The 25,626-nt window shown below is 38.6% G+C and overlaps 1 protein-coding gene and 1 non-coding gene across 4 annotated transcripts in view; both read left to right on the top strand.

The window, feature by feature from the left end:
• The window catches only part of TOX (thymocyte selection associated high mobility group box), a 319,032-nt gene extending 298,855 nt beyond the window's left edge, over positions 1–20,177 (top strand). For all 3 annotated transcript variants that reach the window (XM_002819113.6, XM_054561646.2, XM_063726658.1), the window contains 3 exons: positions 9,845–10,231; positions 17,324–17,475; positions 17,810–20,177. In XM_002819113.6, coding sequence (XP_002819159.1) covers positions 9,845–10,231; positions 17,324–17,475; positions 17,810–17,846 — 576 coding nt within the window. In that variant the 3' untranslated portion in view covers positions 17,847–20,177. The remainder of the gene's footprint in view (positions 1–9,844; positions 10,232–17,323; positions 17,476–17,809) is intronic.
• Positions 11,018–11,158, top strand: LOC112134854 (U4 spliceosomal RNA). The gene has a single exon (XR_002916190.1). It is a non-coding gene; the product is annotated as a U4 spliceosomal RNA (small nuclear RNA).
• Positions 20,178–25,626: the final 5,449 nt, after the last annotated feature.

Raw genomic sequence — 25,626 nt, 5'->3', positions numbered from 1 at the left:
CAATACATGAAATCTCAATCCCAATACAAAGCACACTAGTTAATGATATGCAGATTGCCAGAATGCTGAGATACTGACTAAGCCTTTACTTTCAAAACAAGTGTCCTCAGATTTGCTCTTAGCTGCAACTTTTCTTACTATTCAGTTTCAGAGTTGCAACCCGCAGTGTACGGCAATTTGTATAAATGCTGCGAATTGCCATTTCTACATTTAAGAAACCAAGCACTTTTTTTACAGCTTACTCTGACATTTTTCTTCTCTTTGGCAGTAGAAATTTTGCTGGAGCTGTTGAATATCTATTTATGTACAACCATCTATTGTGTGTATACAAATTGAAGGAAAGTTACAAACATCCTCTCCAGGTTAAAAAAAAATGACCCTCCAATGTTGTATGTGAGTGGATATTTGCATTATAACTTTCTAGACATCATCAGAAAATTTTCCAGCCTAACCTCCCATAAGATATAATCACATATATAAAAATCTAATTCTTTTCCATTTTAATTATGACAAGGCAAATAATAACCAGTCATATTTAAACATATTTTTTCTACATTATAATTTTTTTACTATGTTATAAGTTATTTCCCTATTCTAAAAGATTTAAAGGGGCAAACAGAAAATGCTACATGATATATTCCATAATTGCAACTCCCAGGAACCACCATGTGCCAACCAAGCTCTATTTTTTCCCCACCCCCCATTTGTATATTCATTTGACCAATCTTCCAGGGCTTGTGCTCTGTGCCAAGCACTATGCCAGGCTCAGAGAATGCTGTGGAGAACAGGCAAATCCTTTCCCTAGACTGGAAGAACTTTATCTTTCATCAAGGGAAATCGTTAGTGAAAACATAAACTAATAAATGATTGAGATTTGAAAATCCAAGTATTCTGGAGGAGATAAAGCAAGGGATCTGCTTAGGTGATCTGCAAAGACCTCTTTAAAGAGGTGACATTGGATCTGGGGGTTGAAGGAAGACAGGAGCTTGTAGAACCAGAGAGCCAGAGGAAAGAGCTGGCCAGGCAGTGCTACAACAAGTGCAGAGACTCAGGGTGGCAAAATGTTTCCTTGAATTGAAAAGGTCTGTGTGGCCAGGGCTGAGTGAATGGAGAGAGTGGTGTGGTTTGAGCTGAAGTTGGAAAGATGGGCAGGAGCCCAATCCTGAAGGACTTGCAGGACATTTGAAAGGAGCTGGGTTCATTCTCAGTACAAAGGGATGCCACAGAATGGGTTCTGGTAGGGGACAGACAGCCTGATGGGACTTATGTTTTTAAAGGATCATTTTACGTGCATAAGTTCCCTTAATCCTCAGGCCTTATCCCTTGAAGTAGGCTTGATTATCAACATTTCACTGAAGAGGAAAGACACCTGCAGGTAACCAGTGGCCAAGGCTGACACTGACCTGCACTGCCCTCAGTCTTCTGCTGGGCCATGCTGCTCATGAGTCCTCTCAATGTGCTCTCCTGCACCCCTAAAATACCCAGTGCCTCAGTGTCATGGCACAGCATTGACATTCTCTCTGATAAGGTCATTTTTGTTCATGAAAAGCTGTGTTAGCCAGAGCACCTTGTCCATTTTCCTAAATTCTTCCCAGCCACTTTGACTTACTCATCCAGAGCTATATATTTTAGTACCTATTTTCTAGGCAAGGCATTCATTTCCCCAAATATGACTTCGCATTCCTAGGCCAATAGATCCTTTCACTAATTTGTGGCCATGTCATAGTCACAGTCTGCTCCTTCTTCCCTCTTCGCCCCTAGGCCATACTCTGCATCCAGAGCAGGGCTGCAGGACACTTGTTCTATGTCAGACACAGGGCTGGGTGCTGAGAGACAAAGATGTATATAGCAGATCCAAGTGGACTGTTTCATGATACTTGAAAGGCCTGAAGTGATCCTTTAAAATTAGCTGCTTCTTACAGAACATAATCAAAAATAAGAGCAGTCAATGACCTTTGACTCTGCCTGTGAAACTGAGTCACAGGATTGACAATGCTTCGGTGATTACTTCTTCCATTTAAAAGTAGTATATACCAGCCAGGCGCGGTGGCTCATGCCTGTAATCCCAGCACTTTGGGAGGCTGAGGCAGGCAGATCACTTGAGGTCAGGAGTTCAAGACCAGCCTGGCCAATATGGTGAAACCCTGTCTCCACTAAAAATACAAAAATTAGCTGAACATGGTAGTGAGTGCCTGTAATCCCAGCTGCTCAGGAGGCTGAGGCAGGAGAATCACTTGAACCCATGAGGTAGAGGTTGCAGTGAGCCAAGATTGTACCACCTGCCCTCCATCCTGGGCGACAGAGTAACACTCCATCTCAAAAAATAATAATAAAAAATAAAAAAGTGCTATATACCATCTAATCCAGCAGATTAATTAACATGACTCCAGGCTTGAATAACATCGAAGTCTGCCAAAAATAAAACGCTTAATCCTAGGAAACAAATATTCTAGCTTTTGTAACTTCCAAATGGAAATCCTGGCCCATTCTTACCAGGATATTGAATTGTTTCCAATAGTAACAAAAATATACATGGCATCCATCTACAGAGTAGCTTCTATGTGCCTTACACTGTGGTAGGCATTTTACATGTATTCCTATTTCCCATCACAGCAAACCTGCACAATAGGAATTAGCCCCATTTTCTAGACAGTCTCTAGGCAGAGAGAGTAAATGGCTTGCCCACAGTGGCTGTGGCAGAGTAGGACTCAAACTGCCCACTGTCTTGTTCCAGAGCTTATAGGCTTTTCTCTACCCTCAGTGATTCTCAAATGTTTTCATCTTTCAAACTGGCACCTCACTTTATTGAGGTAACAACCTCCCATAAAATTCCATGCCAGCTCTTACATAGGAAACAGCTAAGAGTAAAGCTGCCCTCACTTAATTGAGGGTGGAGTCCAGCCGACTGCTCACTCTGCTACCCCCACTACCAACAGAGGCTGAGACCTTCAGAGGAATCTGGGCCTGCAGAATGTTTGGAAAGCACTGCTTTGTGCCATGCTATTCCAGCCGGGTGGTACCTCAGCTGGTTGTGTGGAGCCAGTGACAAAACTGCCCAGCTCTGGTCACTCCTGCTATACAAGCATATCAGAATTTCAGGACACATCTATAGGACATAGGATGCTGCAAACACAGTGCTGGTCAGACTCCAGAATACCTTGTTCAATTTTAGGCTCTGTCATTTAAAGGGGGAAGTTGGAAAAGGTCATAAAATTGGCTGGAAGGCCGAAAGTTAGAAGATAGTAGCAGAAAAAGAGAGGATTCAAGATTATGAAACCCAGAAAACAAAGACTCAAGGGTGTTTAGGTCCACATTGGCATTAGACATAGGGGAGTGATTATTCATGCTGAGTTTTCTCTGACTACAGAGTAAGAAAATAGGTTCCATTTCAAATTAGATTAATTTAATCTGAACAGGGGACATTGCTAAACTCTTGAATTGTTCAAATAAACAACTTCTTTCCATAGAGAAACTTAAAAGCAGAAGCAAATGTTATAAATAAGGATTGGAGGCCTCTAAAGCAACTTCAACCTCTGCGCTTCCATATGGAATCACGGGAAGCCTGTTCTAGGACATCTACAAGTGCCACCTCTATCGTACTGGGAGAGTCCTCGGACTGAGGAGTCTGTAGTCTCTGGGGCGGGTGGATCTGGATTCGAATCCCAGGTTTCCCACTTCCTAACTGCATATCTTCATGCAGTTCCTTGGATGTTCTAAGTGTCCATTTACTCAAATGTTAAACAGAGAAGATAATAGGACCTACATCTTAGGGTTTCCATGAGGATAAAATAAGAAAATCTATATAAATTACATGGTTCACTTGAGGACATTATGCTAAATTAAATAAGTCAGTCACAGAAAGACATGTACTGCATGATTCCACTTATAGGAGGTATCTAGAATAGTCAATTTCATAGACTCAAAGAGTGGCACAGTGGTTGCCAGGGCTGGGGGAGGGGGAAATAGGGAGTCAATAATCAACAGGCAGAAAGCATTCCTCAAACCAGATGAATTAGCTCTGGAGATCTGCTGTACAACATTGGACCTAGAGTCAACAATACTGGATTGTACACTTGAAAATTTGTGAAGATGGTAGATCTCATGTTAAGTGTTCTTATCACAATACAATTAAAATTTTTAAAATTCAAAAATTTAAAAAATAAACAGCATGACTCAGCATCCTGAACATAGGAAGCACTTAATAAGTATAAGCTATGAGTATTATTATTAATTTTATTTTTAGTATTAGTAGGTATACAAAGGAGGGGGGAAGATTTGCATATCATTGAAAATTTAGCTGGATGATATTTTCAATTTGTCTTTATATCAAAGGCTACTTTGACATAAGGAAATTTTAAAAGTGACATTAAAAAAGGAAAATTTTGCATCATAGATGCATTTCTTTATAAAGATATGATCTAGATATAAACAAAAATGCATTCATCTATAGTTTTCTTAATTGAAATGATCTTTATGAACCCTGCAAAGAGGTCCAAGGATATATGCTATTATGGAGGCTTGGCCTTCCCATCTTAAGCAATTTTACATGCTACTGAAGGTCATATGGGGTTGGACTGTTAAATAAAGCTTAAGGAAATATAGTTTTTCCACAGACTCGGGAATTCCTAGACATGGATCTAAATTATTATGCTGAAAACAATGTATAACTATAAAGCAATGGAACTAGTTTCATTTTACCACATAGACCAGAATTTATATTCCCAAAATGAGTGTTGCATTCAAAGTAGTCACCTTGGGAGGTTGCAAACTCATTTTATTATTGCTCCCAGAGTTCAAAAAATTTTTGAAACTCCTCTTTTAGAACTGTAGTCAGGAAAAGTTTATGAGCCACATTAGAAAATCAATCTTGTTACATTGTTTTCACACCTCATTCTTTTCCCCAAACATCACCCAGATATAACCCGCAGACTTGGCTTCAAGTGACTATTAGCTGTTTCCAAAAATCAAATTCACCATCAAAAGACAAAGAGTTGTCTGAGGATATGTAAAACAGTGTCCCACAGGCTCTGAAGAGAATTCCAGTAGGGAAGCTCCCAAATATTCCAAATAAAGGCAGCATTATTGAAATAAGTGTACAACTTCTCAGGATTGCCAACCTGGAAGGATATGGCATTTGGATAACTATGTTCTGGTTTATTAAATAAAGGCAATCAGATTCATGATTTTAAGGTCATAACATCAAATATAAGATTTTGTTTCTACCTTAAGGAATAGTTCATGAAGTACTAAAATTTATAAAGGACAAATGGAAACCTCTTTTTTTTTTTTTTAACGTACAGAACAGGACAATATTGAATTAAGTCAAGAAAGTTCTCTGTTTCCATAGTCAATAGTAAAGAAGCACAATGCTTAGTTCAATTAAAGGAAAGTGGATTTGAAAAAAATAGTTTCTTTTTACAGAATGAGGCAAACTTACAGATACCATGCCATGGTGAGCTATGGAGACAAATACTGAGTCTGAATTTGCAAATGGGATGGATCATTGTATGACTGTTAACATAAAATTTGCAGCTCTGTAAACCCAGATTGTGATTTAAAGATAATAAAATCTCATGCTTCAGGGTATAAGTTAATCACCTGCATGGAGCAGAAAGAATTTTCCTTCCAGAAGGAGCAATGCACAATTGAGTAGGTGCATAAATTTTGTTTAATTTTCAATGCATCAAGTATCGGTCAATGCTGAAAACAAGAATCAAATTAGATGGACTATTAATTTGATTTGGTTCAGCAGCTCTTATATTGTTCCTTGCACTGAGTTTTATGCATTGTATTTATACTTTGCTATTTTAAATAACAGTAGCTTTGTCAATCTTTCATTTTTATAGCACATATCATCCCAGAATGGGGAAATTTATACACTATGCAGTATTATCTTCATTATACAAAGTAAATGGGATTGAAGCTACCTTGGGTAATCAACAATTTGCTTAGTAAGAGGTATCTTCAGGCTTATAGAGTTGTATCCTTTATTCATTTTGCATATGTCAAAGGAACCCCCTACAGATAATACTCAAAACGTCTCTATGGCCACTACCCCCACTTTATGGCTTGTAGAAAATATCTTCTAGAATCTGTGGTCTAAATGCAAATAGGAAAGATAACATACTCAGAAACTAACAGCAAGAACACATTCCTTCTATGAAAGTGTGGGATTCAAAGGTTGATTTTCAGTTGTCTACAAGATTGGAAACACATTTGTCAGGTGACCAACACGACACTCATTGCTAAATAAAAGTGGTTAATGTGTTTAAAAGCAGAAACAAATGTGAATTACTTCGTATGTATGAGAAAATAGTTCTAATTTCTGAATGATAGGTCTAGAAGTCTTCATATGCAATATAATTGATTAGCAAAATTGTAGCCTTGCTTTCACAGTTAAATTGGAAAAAAAAATAACAGTAAGAGTACATTATGATTTCTATGTGTTTTCATTTAATCACATTGTGAATTTATGGCAGTTTGCCACTGAAAATGAACTTATTTTACCTATCTTCCAGAATAATAAAATAGCTCTGTAATTAATAGGTGGTCTGTTGTACTAGACTGCTTAATAATTAATGAAAAGCAAAGCCAGAAGCAGGTTTTTCCTCATCTAAATGAGTGGACCATTACGTAAAGATACAAATTCCCAAAGTACGGATGAGACTGAACTAGCTGCCCTGCTACCGCCATTCCCTCAAGACCAGTGAGGCATAAAGGGCAGTGTATCTAACCAAAGGACAGAACTGAAAGCTGTAATTTCTCATCACTTCAGGAAGGGTTTGGCTCCTGTGGAGAGCAGAGAAGAGCATGAGGAAGGTCAATCTAATACTCTGTGGCTTTTCCAAGCCTTCAGATCCTTCCTCACTCCATGGGAAGAGGAACGGTGTGTCTGGTCAAGAGGGCAAGTCAGCAAAGGCAATGGTGGCTGCCTGGAGGATTGCTCAAGAATAGTCATTCACTCCTTAGAAAACATAATTGTGTTTTTATGTACTTTGCACTATGGTAGATGCGTGGGCTACAGAAATTCAATTCCCTACCATCAAAAAAAGATGCCCTTTTGGAGGAATCAGGACATCTTTGTGGAAAGAGACTACAGGAAAAGAACTCATATTGGAGCACCTGCCACGTTCAGGCACAAGGCTGGATACATTATTTCTGTTGTCACAGTCAATGATTAGAAAATAAAGGGAAAATATATATAACTTCCCCAAATTCTCCCTCCCTCTATGTTAAAAACTATGTTTCAAGTATTGTCTGAATTATTATCTTTGGAACTCTATTTACTTTGAGTTTGCCGATAGTTATTCTAGTGATTAAAAGTTACTACTCTTTCAAAGTAAGTTGAGGGGGACTGGTCTTTGCGTGCTTTGATATGGAGGACATAAATGACAAATAAGTGGCTAGATAGAGAAAATGTTTTGTGTTTAATTATCCATGAGAAAAGAGAGCTTTACAAGGTTGGTAATAAAGTATCTCAAATTAGGTTGCTATCTGTTCATTTCTACAAATCTGTACATCTATTCCATCTCTACCTCTGCTTATCTATCATCTGTCTATATGATGGACCACATACTATTATTTAAATAGTAGAATTCAGGAGAATTAGATTCATTGTTTATTGTTTATTTTGAATTTGACATTTTTATTTCTTTAGCCAAAAGTTACCTCCTTATCTAGTAATGAGTTATATATAGAAATTAAAAATGAAAACATTTTTACAGTTACACATATTTTCTACTTTTGATCATACAAGAATGTGAGTGACTTGTATTATTTTTAAATTAAAAACAACAACTATAAAGCAAAAAATAAAGATGCACCAATATGTATCCATTTTTATAAATATGATTTCTTTCTGGTATGAAGTCAACACAGTCTGTGACTAAATATGAAACTAGCCCTTCTGTAATAGGCTAAAAAGAGGGAATTCAAACATACCAAACACTTTTCCAGATTACTTGAACACACAGACTTAACACATAATCTTTCTGGCATATACGGAATAATTTTTGAGGCATATCAATTGCAGTACATGTTATTCTGATGTGGAAGCAGTCACTGTTTACACAGCCTCGATTAACCCATTTGACCTTTTCCTTGAATTGTTAACTATTTTGCACATCAACAGTAAGAATTTTTAAATGAAAGCCAAAAAAAATCTACTTAAAACTTTTTTTTTTTTTTAATGAAAAGCACCTTTTAGGAGCTACATTTAATAAAGCTTCTTTGATCTAAGACCTCCCCTTAAAATTTTTTCATGAACAGTTTTTGACGTTTTTAATGTTAATACTGAAGACAGGGAGTCTAAATGTTTGTTCCAATTTCAGAAAGCTGCATCAACAGTGTGACACAGGGAAAAATGTCAGAATGAGAGGACTCTCCAAAGGGGCTGGAATTATTTCAGTACACCTTACTTTATACTGTGCGTGGAGTATTCAGAGTCTCACAGGACCCCAGGTTTCCATGGTTTGGCATACTTTTACAGGTGTCAGATGTGTCCTTTCTATAATGACAGAATGTGGGGCTAATCGTCCACCCACCCCAGCCTGTCCCCCCGGGAGTCAGCAGACATACACAGCATCATTCTTACTGTGGTTTTCATGAAACTTGACTGCATTATTGAAGACAAATGAGTTGTGTTGCTAACCATATTGTAAGCTGCCTGGTGATAATGAAGCTACCCGGCTTGAGTTTCATGCCGTCGTGTGTGATGAACCCGTTTCTCTAAGGGCCTGTCAGTGGGTTGCCCGGTGGTGCACTGAGCAGAAGGACCCCAAGAGCCCTCATGGCACAGTTCTTCCTGCAGTGCAGAGAGTAGCAAGAAACTCACTTTGACTTGAAAGCTGAATAAGCATGACATTGAGATTGCAGAGTAAAAGCATATATGCATCCTCAAGACCTTGTTTTGACAAAGTGATTTTTTTTTTCTCCAATCCATTTTATCATTTTTTTCCTTCCAGTTGGTTCTACCTTCTACCTTTGGTTGTTTTATCAGTCTCTTCCTCTCAGGAAATGTAGGAGGTAGGTTCAGGCCCATGAGGAATTGCCACAGGGTTAATTCTTGATTCTTTTCAGCTTTTACTGAAATGTTCGGTTTTAAAATCAATTAAAATATTATTAGGAAATGATCATATGAAGGTGTGGAAAAAATTAGGGCAAAATTATATTAATTTATGATGGAGTCTAAAATTTCTAAGAGAGATTATTTTTATCTACTTCATTATGGAGGACAATTCATCACCAACTTCATTTTAAAACTCAGGATAAGTTCTGCAGTTACTTCGAAGAGTATATTAATGTAGTTTTATATGACTTCAGAAAGGTATTTTAGAACTCTGTTCTCCCATATCCATTTCCATCAACCAGCTTTGTTTTCTTTGTGCAAATATCTAGGCCAAGTCTCTTTGAGAATATAAAAAAGGAAAAATTAAAAACTAAACCTATAATCTATAGAAGAACTCCAGAACTGATTTGCTTTGAAAGTAATCTTCACGTGTCTTTCCCATTTGGGCATTCGCAGCATCTGCCTTCTCCCGTCCCCCCTCTGCACAAACCCATCTTGTCACCCTCGTTTGGATGATGAGAAAAGTCACCGAGTTAAAAACATTTAGGCAAAGGAACAAAATGTCATTGCAGATTGTTTTCAATTTCATAAAAGGGATAGGAGCTGTCTTGTATAAATCACATTACAAATAATGAAGAAATTCTTAGATAAGAGAGTCCAAGATAGTCATGGGTATGGATTCCAGGGAAGGTGCTTTAATAAACTCACAAAGCGTCATGCCTAGAATCAACACTCGTGTATCAGCCTCCCAACTCTGCTCATTTGTTTCCTCAACAGAGCTACAGTGAACCGGTTGACGTGAAGACATCTCAACCTCCTCAGCTGATCAATTCGAAGCCGTCCGTGTTCCATGGGCCCAGCCAGGCCCACTCGGCCCTGTACCTAAGTTCCCACTATCACCAACAACCGGGAATGAATCCTCACCTAACCGCCATGCATCCTAGTCTCCCCAGGAACATAGCCCCCAAGCCGAATAACCAAATGCCAGTGACTGTCTCTATAGCAAACATGGCTGTGTCCCCTCCTCCTCCCCTCCAGATCAGCCCGCCTCTTCACCAGCATCTCAACATGCAGCAGCACCAGCCGCTCACCATGCAGCAGCCCCTTGGGAACCAGCTCCCCATGCAGGTCCAGTCTGCCTTACACTCACCCACCATGCAGCAAGTAAGTACAATGGCTCTGGACTTAAGAGTGTGCACCCCTATTCTGAAATGTGGTGGTGGAGGTCGGGGGAGCTGTTTATCCAGGACAGGATTGGGGATATGTGTTTTCTATCCTTCTATTTAAGCCAAAAGAGCACTAAAGATGTGCAACAAATATCTGCTTTCTGTAAAATGTAATTTACAAGTGGTGAGTTCGTGTGGCATTATGCCATCACAATTGACAGTCACTTCTTTTCATAATCACTGGTTTCTTTCCCATGATATCCATTTTGCTTCATGTTTCTAATCATTCTTCTTGTTTTCTGTTTCTTGAGTAAAGTACATTTGTTATTTTAAGATACTAAGTGCTGCCGAATCTCTTTGGAATAGAGAATTCTACAACTTTTTAAAAAATATTGTTTGGAGATGAGAAAGTCTTGACTGGTATGCCTCTTGAGTCCAATAAATGCTGAAAAATGAAATCAGGTCCAACACCAAATCTGGTGGAACCCTGAAAGTCCTAAGACCTGAACATTTTAACCAGAGTTTTATTTAAAAATGGATATCTGGCTTCTGCATAAATTGAAAAACACAGGCTGTTTGGAAGCCTCCCTACCCACTCCCTGATTATTGAAACCATTTGTGTGCAATTTTAGCTTAACTTTGCTTTGAAATCAAATATTGCTTTTGGATTTTGGTGTTATTTTAAAATTTGAAAATTAGGCTCAAACAATATAAACTAAACTGAACAGAAGGCATCCTGAAATCCTAAAACTATTTTTTAAATTTTATTTTAAAAAATAAAAGCAGCTTTGTGCAGTGGCAGTATCATAGCCAATGAAGTTTATCTGAGGTGTGATTATTGCCAGTTGAAAGCTTCTCCCACTATCCTGCCATGACAACTTGCAGTATAATTGACACTGGCAATCTTTTATAGTCTCTATGGAGACTGAATATAATTTTTAAAAAAATAAATAAAAGTAAAAACTACAAATCACATTAAATGCAGGTATCACTTATATACTCCAATTACTCTATTGTTCTCCAAGCTATAAGGATATAAGGCAAACACAGCTTTCCTATAGAATTGATGTCTACCTCTCTGTGGAATTTGAATCTTTAGTTGGACTGGGATCGAGATGAAGCGGAAGGAGAGGCAGAAAAAGAAATCAAATATACATAGTCCCCAATTCATTATTATTATTACTATTATTATTATTGACAGGATTTTTGAGAGCTCACAGTAACAAGCCCAATGCTTTTAATACACCACCTCTTCTTTAATTCTCAGAAAACTTATAGTGTGGGTACGAGCATTATCTTCATTTAGAGGAAGACACTGAGGCTTGGCAGAGTTAAGTCATGTGCTCATAAGGTTAGAGCTGGAATGCAAACCCAGGTCTGTTCAAAACTCAGAGGCTGGATTCTAAAATGCTAGGCTTGCTGCATCTCATTCACAATCGTTCTTGTAGACTCTTAACTCTTTCATATGAGAAAACCTGTATCTCCTAAGAATTCAAAGGATCTTTAAATTCTGATTACTTCTCAAATCAAAGTCGTTATGGAGAACAAAGGGATTCCTCTTCTTACTGAAGTCTTTCTTGGTCCCTAAGCCAAAGATACTGTTAAAGCTATGACGATTTTCTTATCTGCATCCAACAGACAGTTGTTGATTCAGAAGAGTACGTAGAAAGCCACTTCCCACCACCCTGCCTTGTCTTAAGAGGCGTAAGACCAAGTTATATTCTGAGGGTCAAATTCCCACTCTTCCCATCAGACATTAGCTTCAATTAAAGGGACATACTTGGGTATCCATGCATCCTAATGAACCAGTAGTGTTTGTATGAAGAATTAATGGTTTGGAGGATGCCACCCTTGGTTGGGTAATTGACCCCTGTTTGAGGGTGCTGCCTAGCTAAGGACCCGTGTTTTGCTTACAGTGCTATAGTTGGGGGCTGTTTCTTCCCGAAGGAAAGAGACCAAAAGTTCAGTTTCCTCACCATGCTGCAGGCTGGAGCTGTGTGCTCCAGAGATCTTTTTTCTGATTTATCAATCAGAGATGATTACTTTTTCTATTTATGCTAACACAAACACGTTGGATGATGTGGCTGTGATCCTGAATAGTTTTCAAATATTTCAGATTTACATAAGACCACATGTAAAAATCCAAGAGATTTGTCTTTCCATATAGAATCTTAACTGTATAAGAAAAAATAGAACAGATTACATTGGACAAGTTATTCATCATCCTTTAAGTCAGTTCTGTTAGTGTATCCCAAAAAGTATGCTTGCTGAGATGGGAAGACCTGATTACAATTTACCCAAATGGCATAAGCCCGAAATGGAGAGTAAATCGCTCCAAAGACTACATTGACTAAGAACTCTTTTAACAACGCCTTGATCATGGTAAGTAGTCAAAATAATTGTTGAGTAGTGAACAAATAAACAAATGAGCAATAAAAGTGTTTCACTGTTAGAAGGATTTAAAGATCAGGTAGTAGAATTTCAATTTCAATTCCTTGGAAGTTTTTAAAAATGTAATTGATTTGAAAATTTTTAATCGAACCCCTAACACGTGGTAGGCACTATCTAGGCTCTGGAAATTGAGTGATGAGTGAGAACAAGTCATGAGACCCCTGCCCCGTGGAGTTGGCAGGGGAGGGATGGCAGTGGTGATATGATAAACAAATAACGAAGGTCCCCTGAAAAAAATAAAACTGGAAGACAGACTTCCAGACTTTCAGGGTGCATGGAGGAAGGACAGAGCCTTTAGCTAGGATGGACAAGGAAGGCCCTTCTCAAGGGCTGGCACAGTGACCTGAAGGATGAGAAGAGGAAGCACACTTTAAATACTGGAAAGTGGGAAGGGTGTGGAGGACGTTCCCACAGATAGCAGCAGCCAGGAAAGGGGACTCTAGCCGGGAGAGCCAATCTGGGGAGGAGCATGGCCTGTCCAGGAGATGGGAAGGAGGCCAGTGGGAAGCAGGGGAATAAAGAGAGAGGTAGGGGCAAGGTCAGAGTCAAGGGCAGGGAATTGGAGTGGGATTCTGCAGGTGAAGGGGACTGGTATCCCCAGAGAACTGATAATCCTAAAATCAGGATCAAAAAGGGAGTCCACCACCCCTCCACGTTATCACTTCATTTATTGCCACCGCCACAGTCTGTTGGGGCCCACATCTGAGTCATCAGTTAGTCTTCAGCCTGTAGATGCAGACCTGAGTTGTGGATAAAATCTGACCTGATTCATCATTCAAAACACCTTTATGCTGAAGATGTTTGCTTCCTCATGTGGGAGCCATGTGGACATATCCAAATACCAGACAGAGAGAAAGAAAGAGAGGCAGAGAGAGAAGAAAGTTAACAGCAACTGTATTTTTAAAATAGTGTCTCATATTCCAATATTACTTTAGCTATTTTATTATCCTTTTGAAAATGAATGTATCCTACAAAAATGATTGTGTAGTCCACCAGGAATAATAGTTTCATTTTTTTCTAGAATAATGTTTTATACACTGAAACCGTGGACCTGCTTTTTTGGTCCAGTTTTCTTCCTTTTCTTCTGCTCATGAGATTGTCGAATGAGGTCAAGAGAAAAAAATCATTAATATCTGTCAACTTCCTTTATAACCTTAAGAAAAAATCTTTGTATGATATCACACAGACAGATTTTCAATTTCCTTGTGTAATAAACAGCTGCTTTAGGATTTGGGTGTAATTTAAAGGTTTTAAAAAAATCACATTGAGATTGATGAATAAATCAGTTGTGAAGACAAAAACATTGATGCCTGTTGAAAATACCTCTCCAGACAGGCAGGAAATGAAATTAGTTCCCAGTAAAGTGTGGATATGAGGATCACTGTTTGGTTGTGCTGCAGGCTTTTTCGGACTTGCTCTGGTGGCACAACAAAACTGCGAGGGCTGCAGAAATCTAATTAAAGAGCAAATGTCCCTTCTGACATCAAATTAATCTTTATCATGTTTCCTATTTTTATTTCAATCTGGCACCAGAAAATGAAATTTAAAATTCCAGGCATGCTACAAAACAGTTGGTGATTTTTCTCCTGAGTATTAAAATGCAAAATATTCAGTCTTGTTTAATTAGACTACTAAGCAAACATTTTTTCCAAAAATGTGTATCATCATGTTGTTTCATATTTACACCAATAATCAATATTTACTGAGTGCTACATTTGACCTCAGCATCTCTTTTTATAGTGTTCAGAGGAATGTGTCATTTTCTAAATTGAAAGAAAGTAAAATAATGTGAAATAATATTACTTCAGGCTTTGCTTGTATTTTTCTCGGTCCTTGTTTTGATATTAGTGATCTTAAAATAGACATTGAAGTTAGCTGAAGTTTAAATCTTTGAACTTTGTAGCTAACACATAATTTTGGTTTTGTAAACTGAAGTCACTCATTTAATCTTAAACTAATAATGTTTTCTTACAACCTGAGGAACTATTTTCACTGGATGGGGGAAAAAAATGGCGGTTTCTGTTGTCTTTGTGTGGGGAAGGGCAGCGAAAGGGGGTGGGTGTTCTCGTGTGGTTGCTGGGTTTATTTGTTTATTTGTGCTTGTGTTTTGCTTTTTCATATGTTTCCACACCGTCAACTGAGTCAATATATTCTCGTTTACTTCTTTTTTGAGACTTTTTTCCTTTTAGGTTACATTTTGTCAACTGTGTAAAACTCCAATATGGAGACCGAGCATGGTAGCTCACTCGTGTAATCCCAGCACTTTGGGAGGCCACGGTGGGAGGATCGCTTTAACCCAGGAATTGGAAATGAGCCTGGGAAATATGGCGAAACTATGTCTCTACAACACATACACGCACACCAAAAAAAATTTAGCAAGGCATAATGGCAGCACCTGTAGTCCCAGCTACTTGGGAGGTTGAGGTGGAAGGATCGCTTAAGCCCAGGAGGTCGAGACTGCAGTGAGCCGGGATGGTGCCATTGCACTCCAGCCTGGGTGGTGCCATTGCACTCCAGCCTGGGTGACAGAGCAAGAGCCTGTCTCAAAAACAAAACAAAACAAAAATCCAATATGGAGAACTTTACACTAAAAAGATAGCAGCTGGCTACAATGGCTCATGCCCATAATCCCAGCACTTTGGGAGACCAAAGTAAGAGGATCGCTTGAGCCCCAGAGTTCAAGACCAGCCTGGGCAACATTGCAAGTCTCCATCTCTACAAAAAATAAACAAACAAATAAATAAATAAATAAATTTAAATTAGCCAGGCATAGTGGCACACACCTGTAGTTCTAGCTACCTGGAAGGCCAAGGCATAAGGGTTGCATTAGTCTAGGAGTTTGAGGCTGCAGTGAGCTGTGATCATGCCACTGCACTCCATTCTGGGTGACAGAGCAAGACCCGGTCTCTAACAACAAAAAGATAGGAAATCCTTGACATTTAATCATTTATATACCCTGCACCTTTCCAACAATAGCATCAAACAGTCTGCAATAAACTTTACTTATGAAAAACATGATTTATTGAGCCACTATTATGGGCTAGGCCCTGAGAATACCCAGTAAGTATTTGAAACACTCTCTGATCTCAAGATGCTTACAGCAGCCTTGTGATGAGGCTGAATAAAGGAAGCCAAGACAAGGCTCCTCTCAAGAGTTTTCTCCTGCCCTTCGCCCAGCATCGAACTAGACACTAGGGAAATATTTTGGAAAATATTTACAGCTTGAGGAACAGGTCACATCTACATAGACAAACTTATTTTCCGTAAACAAGCTGTGAATTTCTTTTAGTCTGTGTGAGATCAAGTAACCAATCTGGTTGAATTCTCCATTTTTCAGTGATTTGTCTCTAATCATTCAGAGTTTTCTCTTTGTCCACAGCTTGTGTGGGAATCAGTGGTGATGTTGGCTTGATGTCTTTATCATTTGAATAGGAAATAAACTTAATATCTAAAACTGAATAATGAGAAATGATAATATTTGGTAATAGGTGCCTTCGAGTCTTTACACGAGGGACACTCAAACATGAATAAAAGTCTAAGGAGGTATCCCTAGTTAAAAATCAATCCTCCTGTCATCCTGCTGAGTTCTTTAAAAGTGAAAATTCAACAATATTATGCCTTCAAAAGCTTTCTCCAAGTAAATAGAGAATGGTTTGTTTTTTAATCTCTTGATTTCTTAGTGGTTAAAAATCATGGATGGAATCTGCTTCAGAGACAACCATGAGATTAATTAAGTTGCCTTTTTGGTCATTTCCAGAAAAGCTTGCTTATGTTGCTCTTGAATTCACCAGAGAAGCTAAAAATAAATCTTAGTGTAGAATGCTTTTTGTTTACCAGATATATCTATATACTTCAGAGATTCTGTCCTTGAATTTTTAATAGCTTCACTAGGATTAAAAGTCAACACTTCACCATGCCAGTGTATTAGAAGAATCTTCCTGAAGTCTGATTATTGTTTGCCAGTTAATAGACTTTTCAATTAAAAAATATTTGTTCTGTCGTACACTTTTCCCTCCCTGTGTTTTCCAATGGCAAGTTGTTTTGAATCTCTTCTCCCTATATTAGTCCAACAACTGTTAAAAAGCTTTGGTTGAAATTTTTTAGCTGAGAGAGAAATACAAATAAAAGAAGAAGCAGATGGTCCCTTTGTGACTGAATGAAGAAAAAGAGGTTTGAGAACAATATGTGAATAGGTGTAGTCTAATAAAACACTCAGCCACCTGCTGCCTGAATCCTTCAAAAAAGATTCTGTTGCATATTCTGGGGATTAACTATTAATGTATCCTTAGGTTTGATAGAAAACATAAACTTTGAGGGGTTTAGGCCCTCTTCTCCCTTTGTTTTGATTGAGTTGGCTCCTCTATATTTGAAATTTTTTCTCAATTCAATCTATCTGTTCAAGGGTATAATTAAAGGTTTTCTGACACATGGCTAAATGAAGGAAAGGTAAGAAGAATGGACTTGTGGGCACTTCTTCTCTACCTTTGTTTTAAATTTTCTAGGCTCTTCCGACAGGCTTGCCCTTGCAGAGACAGAAGCAAGAGGCCTAGTGTGTCTGCAAAGAATGAATAAATATTTAGGTGCTTTTCTTCTTAAAATGCATTTTGATCCTTATTTGCGGACTTGCTTTCTCTTTCAGGGATTTACTCTTCAACCCGACTATCAGACTATTATCAATCCTACATCTACAGCTGCACAAGTTGTCACCCAGGCAATGGAGTATGTGCGTTCGGGGTGCAGAAATCCTCCCCCACAGCCGGTGGACTGGAGTAACGACTACTGCAGTAGTGGGTAAGCGGCCGGTCATCGCCACCTGGTGGTGGACAGCGCTCATAGCATGCATATCGTCCCTAGTTGATCGTTTTCTTGCTTCCAAAAACATGATCCGGGATAGTTTCGCGTTCATGAAGGCAGAAGACACCAGAAATTGTTAAGCAGTCTTCTAGCTCTTCCAAGAATAAATGCCTTTAGCTCACTTCTCACTTCAGATGTAGGTTAACTAATTGCAGTTTCCCAGTGAACAACTCAAGCTGGAGCAAATAATTCAAAGACATCCGTCCCCCCGTTGTCACCTGTAGCACAGGTTGCCCTGTAACAAGGAACTGTCTTTTTTCTCTTCCCGCAGGGGCATGCAGAGGGACAAAGCACTGTACCTTACTTGAGAATCTGAACACCTCTTCTTTCCACTGAGGAATTCAGGGAAGTGTTTTCACCATGGATTGCTTTGTACAGTCAAGGCAGTTCTCCATTTTATTAGAAAATACAAGTTGCTAAGCACTTAGGACCATTTGAGCTTGTGGGTCACCCACTCTGGAAGAAATAGTCATGCTTCTTTATTATTTTTTTAATCCTTTATGGACATTGTTTTTCTTCTTCCCTGAAGGAAATTTGGACCATTCAGATTTTATGTTGGTTTTTTGCTGTGAAGTGCTGCGCTCTAGTAACTGCCTTAGCAACTGTAGATGTCTCGGATAAAAGTCCTGGATTTTCCATTGGTTTTCATAATGGGTGTTTATATGAAACTACTAAAGACTTTTTAAATGGCTTGATGTAGCAGTCATAGCAAGTTTGTAAATAGCATCTATGTTACACTCTCCTAGAGTATAAAATGTGAATGTTTTTGTAGCTAAATTGTAATTGAAACTGGCTCATTCCAGTTTATTGATTTCACAATAGGGGTTAAATTGGCAAACATTCATATTTTTACTTCATTTTTAAAACAACTGACTAATAGTTCTATATTTTCAAAATATTTGAAAATAAAAAGTATTCCCAAGTGATTTTAATTTAAAAACAAATTGGCTTTGTCTCATTGATCAGACAAAAAGAAACTAGTATTAAGGGAAGCGCAAACACATTTATTTTGTACTGCAGAAAAATTGCTTTTTTGTATCACTTTTTGTGTAATGGTTAGTAAATGTCATTTAAGTCCTTTTATGTATAAAACTGCCAAATGCTTACCTGGTATTTTATTAGATGCAGAAACAGATTGGAAACAGCTAAATTATAACCTTTACATATGGCTCTGTCTTATTGTTTCTTCATACTGTGTCTGTATTTAATCTTTTTTTATGGAACCTGTTGCGCCTATTTATGAAATAATAAATATAGGTGTTTGTAAGTAAATTTGTTAGTATTTGAAAGAGGTTTCTTTGATGTTTTAACTTTTGCTGGCAAAAAAAAAAAAAATTCACGCTTGGTGTGAATACTTTATTATTTAGTTTTTACAGTAACATGAATAAAGCCAAACCTGCTTTTCATTTAGCAGCAAATTAAAGTAACCAGTCCTTATTTCTGCATTTCTTTGGTTGATGCAAACAAAAAACTATTATATTTAAGAACTTTATTTCTTCATACAACATAACAGAATTGCCCTCCAAGTCACACAAGCTCCAAGACTAAACAAACAGACAGGTCCTCTATCTTAAAAAGGTTGCTTCTTGGTTCTCAGCTGGTTCTAGTCAATTCTGAACCACCCCCCCACTCTCCCCGCAAAAAAGTAAAAGTCAAACCAAACTTCCTCAAGCTGCATGCTTTTCACAAAATCCAGAAAGCATTTAAGAATTGAACTAGGGGCTGGAAGAAGTGAAAGGGAAGCATCTAAAAATGAAAGGTGAGTAACCAGACAGCAAAAGAAAAGGGAAAGCCATCCAAATTTGAAAGCTGTTGATAGAAATTGAGATTCTTGCTGTCTTTCGTGCCTCTACAAGCTACTACCCTTTCCAGAATTCCTGGGTCTTCCAAGAGAATTCTTAAGGTACCAGAGATTTGCTGGGGAACCAAAAGGGCTTGAGAATCCGCCTGAGGGTTTGCATAGCTTTCACATTAAAAAAAGAAAAAGCTAGCAGATTACTCCTTTTTAGGGGATCATATCAAGAAAGTTAGTCTGGTTGGAAACCAAGAGAATGGCTAATGTCTCTTTCTTGGAATATGTGAAATAAATTTAGCAGTTTAACTAAATACAAACATATGCATTGTGTAATCCACTCAGAATTAAACAGACAAAAGGTATGCTTGCTTTGGAATGATTTTAGGCATTGTACAACCTTGAATCACTTGAGCATGTAATAACTAATAAATAATGCAGATCCATGTGATTATTAAAATGACTGTAGCTGAGAGCTCTAATTTTCCTGTCTTGAAACTGTATAAGAACTCATGTGATTAAGTTCACAGTTTATTGTTTGTCTGCTTAGTATTTTAGAAATATACCAGCACTAATTAACTAATGTCTTTTATTTATTATATTATGATAAAGTAAAAATTTCACTTGCATTAAGTCTGAACTGAGAAGGTAATTACTGGGAGGAGAATGAGCAGCGTTGACTTTGACAGGCGGTTTGTGCAGGAAAGCACAGTGCCGTGTTGTTTACAGCTTTTCTAGAGCAGCTGTGCGACCAGGGTAGAGAGTGTTGAAATTCAATACCAAATACAGTAAAAACAAATGTAAATAAAAGAAAACACATCATCAATAAAACTGTTATTATGCGTGACCGTATTCTATTTGGTGATCCATCAGTCTCTAAAAAGCAAGCCTAGTCAGATGAGAAATCCCAAATAAATTTTATGGTGGAAGTGATCGGGCAGAGTGGGGGTTAATGGCTGCCATGGCCACAAACGTTCTTTCCTGAAACTCTGAGAATGCCCTCTTACTAACCTGAGGCTCTAGTATAGTGAGCTGTTGCCTAGGAAATCCCCATCTTTCAGAAAGCCAGAATCCACCCTGGGCACAGTAGCCCAGTGGCTTGGAGCTTGGAGCTGAGAGGAACAGTGGGAGTGCACACTGAGTTCTCTGCTGAAGCACTGCAAGATTTCCAGGACCACCAGTAAAGTCATTCTGAGAGATAACAGCAACACTGTGGAACGACAGATTTCTCCACCAACACACCAAAACCAAAATTATAGCTGATTAGAAAAAGAAAAAATTGCGAGAGTGTGTAGGAGTGGGTTGAGTTGTGTCTCTAACATAATCGAGAAATGATTAAGAAAGAATAATTCAAAAATCCTGATTCCCATTCAAATGTGACCGAGTTGATAAGGGAAAATGAGTCAAATAATGACTTCCAGTTAGTCAAATTAGTGAACACAGCCAAGGATGAAGTTGGTCTCTGTGATTATTTTTATTATTTGTGTTAAAGGCAAAGAGGCCTGTCTGCATGGACCACAAGCAGTCCATAGGAAGCCGTGGCCACCAAAGCAATACAGTCAACCCTCGAACAATGCAGGGGTCGGGGCACCAACTCCTCCCCACACCCACGCAGTTGAAAATGCCCATGCAACTTTGACCCCCGCAAAACTTAACTACTAATAGCCTATCGTTGAGGAGAAGCCTTACTGATAACATAATCAGTTGAGTGACACATATTTTCTATGTTTTATGTATTATATACTGTATTCTTAAAGTAAGCTGGAGAAAAGAAAATGTTATTAAGAAAATCATAAAGAAGAGAAATAAATGTTATTGACTAGTGTCAATAGGTGGAAGTGGATTATCATAAAGGTCTTCATCCTCTTCTTCATATTGCATAGGCTGAGGAGGAGGAGGAAGAAGGGGGTTAGTCTCGCTGTCTCAGATGTGGCAGAGACGAAAGAAAATTTGCACATAGGTGGACTCGCTTGCTTCAAACCCTTGTTAATCAAGGGTCAATGTACACTCTGGCTCAGATTCATTACTAAGATATTTCTTAAACTTATGAACGCATGACTTAAAATTAGCACATCAACAACCAATCCCTTTTCTGTGGATCCCTTGCCCTTTGCAAAAGAGTTGTCCCACTCATTGGAAAAGTGATTAGATTGAACCATATGAAATTGCTAATATTTGACCTGTGTTATCTACAAAATGGTAATTTCATATGATTCAACCAAAAGGTGTGGGAATTAGAGACGATGGGGTTTTGACTATAACCTGATATGTAATTTCAAGTGGAATTAGAAGTACTTTACAAAGTCCTAGGAGAAAATGCTCAAAGGAATAATCAATTATGTTTGTTTACAAGGTACCCCACTTAGAATGAGTCCTAGGCAGGTATGTTATATTAAACAAGGAATATTTTAAATTACCAGTAAATCCCAATACCCATTCATATTTCTTTGTTATAGTAAAAAATTCATGTGAACATTTGTAATAAATAGGTTATCTGCTGGAACAGAAAGTTTTTGTTAAACATAGACATCCTCATGTTTATCTGTTAAATAGAGATTTGACCTACATTTTCTTATTCCACTCATAACTGTCATTTTCTTTTTTTTTTCTTTTTTTTTTTTTTCTGGAGACAGGGCCTCACTGTGTCACCCAGGCTGGAGTGCAGTGGCACAATCTTGGCTCACCACAACCTCTACCTCCCGGGCTCAACCAATCCTCCCACCTCAGCCTCCCAAGTAGCTGAGACCACAGGTGCATGCCAACACGCCTGGCTAATTTTTTTCTATATTTTGCAGTGACAGGGTTTTGCCATGTTGCCCAGGCTGGTCTTGAACTCCTGGGCTCAAGCGATCCACGTGCCTCAACCTCCCAAAAGTGCTGGGATTACAAGCATGAGCCACCGTGTCCAGCCATAATTGTTATTTTCAAGGAAGGATAGAAACAGAAAATTCATCTCTTTTGCTGATTATTAAATATTAAAATAGTGGCAAGGCAAGGTGAAAAATTCATATCATGAGTTTAACCTCTAAATCTAAGTCACTCTTGCACTTAATGGTTGAATTCATGTGAGTCACCCCATGGTACAAATCTCTTTGTCTGCCTGAAATTCAACAATTTCCTTATCTCCAAAACAACTTGGAATGTCGTAGCACACAGTAGGTGCCCAAAAAATGCAATGATACAAAGAAAGATCAATAAAACATCACCAATTATCCTCAACAGGAATTGTATGGTGTTTTCTTGATGATTTAAAGGCTCTTTAAATATAGATGGGAATTGAAAATTATAGGCAAGCATTAGGAGTGAAGATGCAAATGTTTCATTAAAAACCTAGGGTTACAAAAAGATTGAAAGAATTTCAAAATGAGTTATGCCATATTTTTTTGGCCTACATAGTCGAACAAGAGCTTTTCTATTTGTGACAAAAGTAAAAGATCTAATACACACTAGTCTCACCAAGAAAATAAGAAGGGAGAAAAGAGGTGCTAGACATGTAGGGTGTCAAACACAAGAGAGAACGTTCAGGAGACAAGTTTCATGGATTCTAAATTAAACTATTGATGAACAGCATACTGAATTTTTTTTTTTCTAATTACCAAGTGTTAGTATGACTTGGTGAAGCAAGGAAAAGACTGTATTTCCTGGTTCTATTTTTTAGGATTTTCAAAGGCGATTTCTCTACTTTCATTTGGAACCATTTCCCAGTGTGGAAAACCTTTCCTAACAAAAAAAAAAGTCTCCAAATCTGTACACAAGACCATTGCTTGGAGAAAGGGGATGGGGAGCCCCCTAACCTCACCAACCACGGAGGAGGAAGGCTGGGAGCCGCGGGAGGAAGAGGTAACTTCAAACCCAAGTTAGACACACTTGGCAATCTACGTGTACACAGAGAGATTAGACTTTGCCTTCTATTTCATACTTAGCCAAACATCTTGTCATTTGTATCCAGCATCAGCCTGCAATGTAGTAGATGAGAAGAAGTGAAGATGAAGTTCTTGTTCCCGGGTGGTAGACAACTGAGAACAATGACCTGTTACATTTCAGCACGGTCAGAGTTGTGCCTAATTAATGAAGCCCACCAGCAGGAATCATTTCACATTTTATTAACAGCTTGCTAGCAAAGACATTTGAAAGTGAAATTTTATTCACACTGACATGAGGCCAGAAGAAAAGAACAGTGACTAGAAAATAAAATGGAAAGACTTACGATACCACAGAGAAAACAAAAATACCATTCTAAAGAAAGAGTATGAACCAAACTACAGTATTTTAAAGGCTGGAGCATCCCTGTTTGACAATTGTATGTTTACAATAAGCCCAAACATAATTGCTCTGATGGGCTGTCAGGGAAAAGATTAATTTGGCAAAGATTAGTATTGACTTGCTGTTTATTAAGGCTTTTAAACAGCTGTATCTGGCAGCATTCCTGTAAGTGGCTGTCATATCTGAAAATCAGCCTCACACCCTGGTGCTCGCCAGCTGTTCCTAAACAATCTTCTACCACTCTGAATGTCTTTCTCCAGGCCAAACAGCAAAAGCAAACTATTGCCAAGTGAGCTTTTTTCTCCTCCTGTCACTTACTTCTGGTGGGGGTAGGGAGCTTCTGAGTGCTGAAATGTCAGCTCAGGGCTGATGGCTTAGCTGATAAGAGGTGCCGGAAGCCAGTAGGTGGTTTTGGGTGCTAGATGAATACATTCCCCACATAGAGAGCGGTAGCGGTAGCACTGTTAGTCACCTCACACAGACAAAAAAAAACCACAGCTTGCAACTGTTGTAGGCAAAATGTTTTAAAGACAGTTAGAAAGTGATGATCAAAGGTTTAAAGCCATCAGAATTCCAAAATTAATGTTTTGTTTCTTCAGGCCATATCTGCCATATAGCTAGGAAACGACCCCACAGTGGGATGCTGAGAAGTTCAGTAGTGGCCATTCATCTTTAGCATTGGAACTGGGATTTCTCCCAAGAACTCTGAAGGAGGACAAGCCACTTACTTGGTAAAGCACGCACCTTCCTTTTTGATTCAGTGGAAACCCGTAGAATAAAACAGACTTGGATGTTTTGAAGTCTGTTAGAGACAAGGCAGATTGAGTTTTGTACTGGAATAAGACCTGGTAGTTTCAAATCCAAGTATAGTCAGAAAAGCAATGGAAAGAATAACATTCCAATGGAATTAAACATCAGACTACAAAGGGCCCAGTGTCGTGGTGAAAGTCACATTAGCCTTTCCAATATGACTGCTTTTGGGGGGATTAATCTCAGCCTTTTTGCATTGCATCAGGCAGGACTAAGTTGTCAGAGCAGATGCAAAAGGACATTGTCATCTCTTAACCCTTTCTCTGCCGGCACTTTCCATTACACTCTAAGGCATGGGGTTGGGGGAAGGAGGGAGGTGGCTTAGAAGCTAAGCTGTCTACAAGGACGTTTCAAGCAGGTGTTTACCAACGTTTAACTTTTAAATAACTTCATTTTGAGGTCTCTGCTGTTGATGCACTCTGATGCTTGACATTTGAATCAAGATCAAATCCAGCCAGATTCCAAGGTACAGACAAATGAGCCATCCGCTCATCCCTGAATATGTCATTTTCCACCATAAGCACCCTAAAGCTGTCTCTCCGGTCCTTTCCACTTATCACAATGGGGGGTGGTAGTGGGATGAGAAATAACACTAATTCAGCACTTACAATAAGAGAAATAAAGTGACTATAGACATTGAGAACACAAGAAAGGTGTGCGTTTGCCTCAGCCCCACTGAGTCTGGCTCTGAAGCCCAGGCTGTGGGCAAAGAAAAATCAAGAGGACAGAATTTACTTAAAAATTAATCTGTGACCATAAGTCATTGAGTGTTCTAAGTTCTAAAATAGCTCTGGGCTTAAGGACACTGTGGTCATTTTCTAGGGCAAGAACTCTCTCTGCAGAGGCCTGCTCACACTGAGAAATTAGGCCAAGTGCCAGATTGTACAGAAATACACCCTCTTACTTGCTCCAAAGGTACCTCAGACCTTACAGCAAAGCAAGGGTTCTATCACTGGATTTAAAGCACATTGTTGCTAATCAAATTACAAGACTACAGCTCCAACCTTTAATCCCAAAAAAACTCAATACTGCTTTAAATAGAATCAAAGAAAGGCCAGGGTAAGGGCAGGGGAAAAAATCACTTACATGTATTCCTGTCATGCTTTGTAGGACAGCATGTGGCACACTTACTCTTCACAGCTCTTTTATAAGTTTGGTTGCTTCCCATTGGCCTGTAATTATTTGATTATTCAGATGAGTTAACTAAGTGTGGGAGATGAAGG

The sequence above is a fragment of the Pongo abelii genome, chromosome 7 (assembly GCF_028885655.2).
Source record: "Pongo abelii isolate AG06213 chromosome 7, NHGRI_mPonAbe1-v2.0_pri, whole genome shotgun sequence".
NCBI classification, from domain to species: domain Eukaryota; kingdom Metazoa; phylum Chordata; class Mammalia; order Primates; family Hominidae; genus Pongo; species Pongo abelii.
The sequence above is the reverse complement of the archived record's forward strand: the minus strand, read 5'-3'. Positions and strand labels throughout refer to the sequence as shown.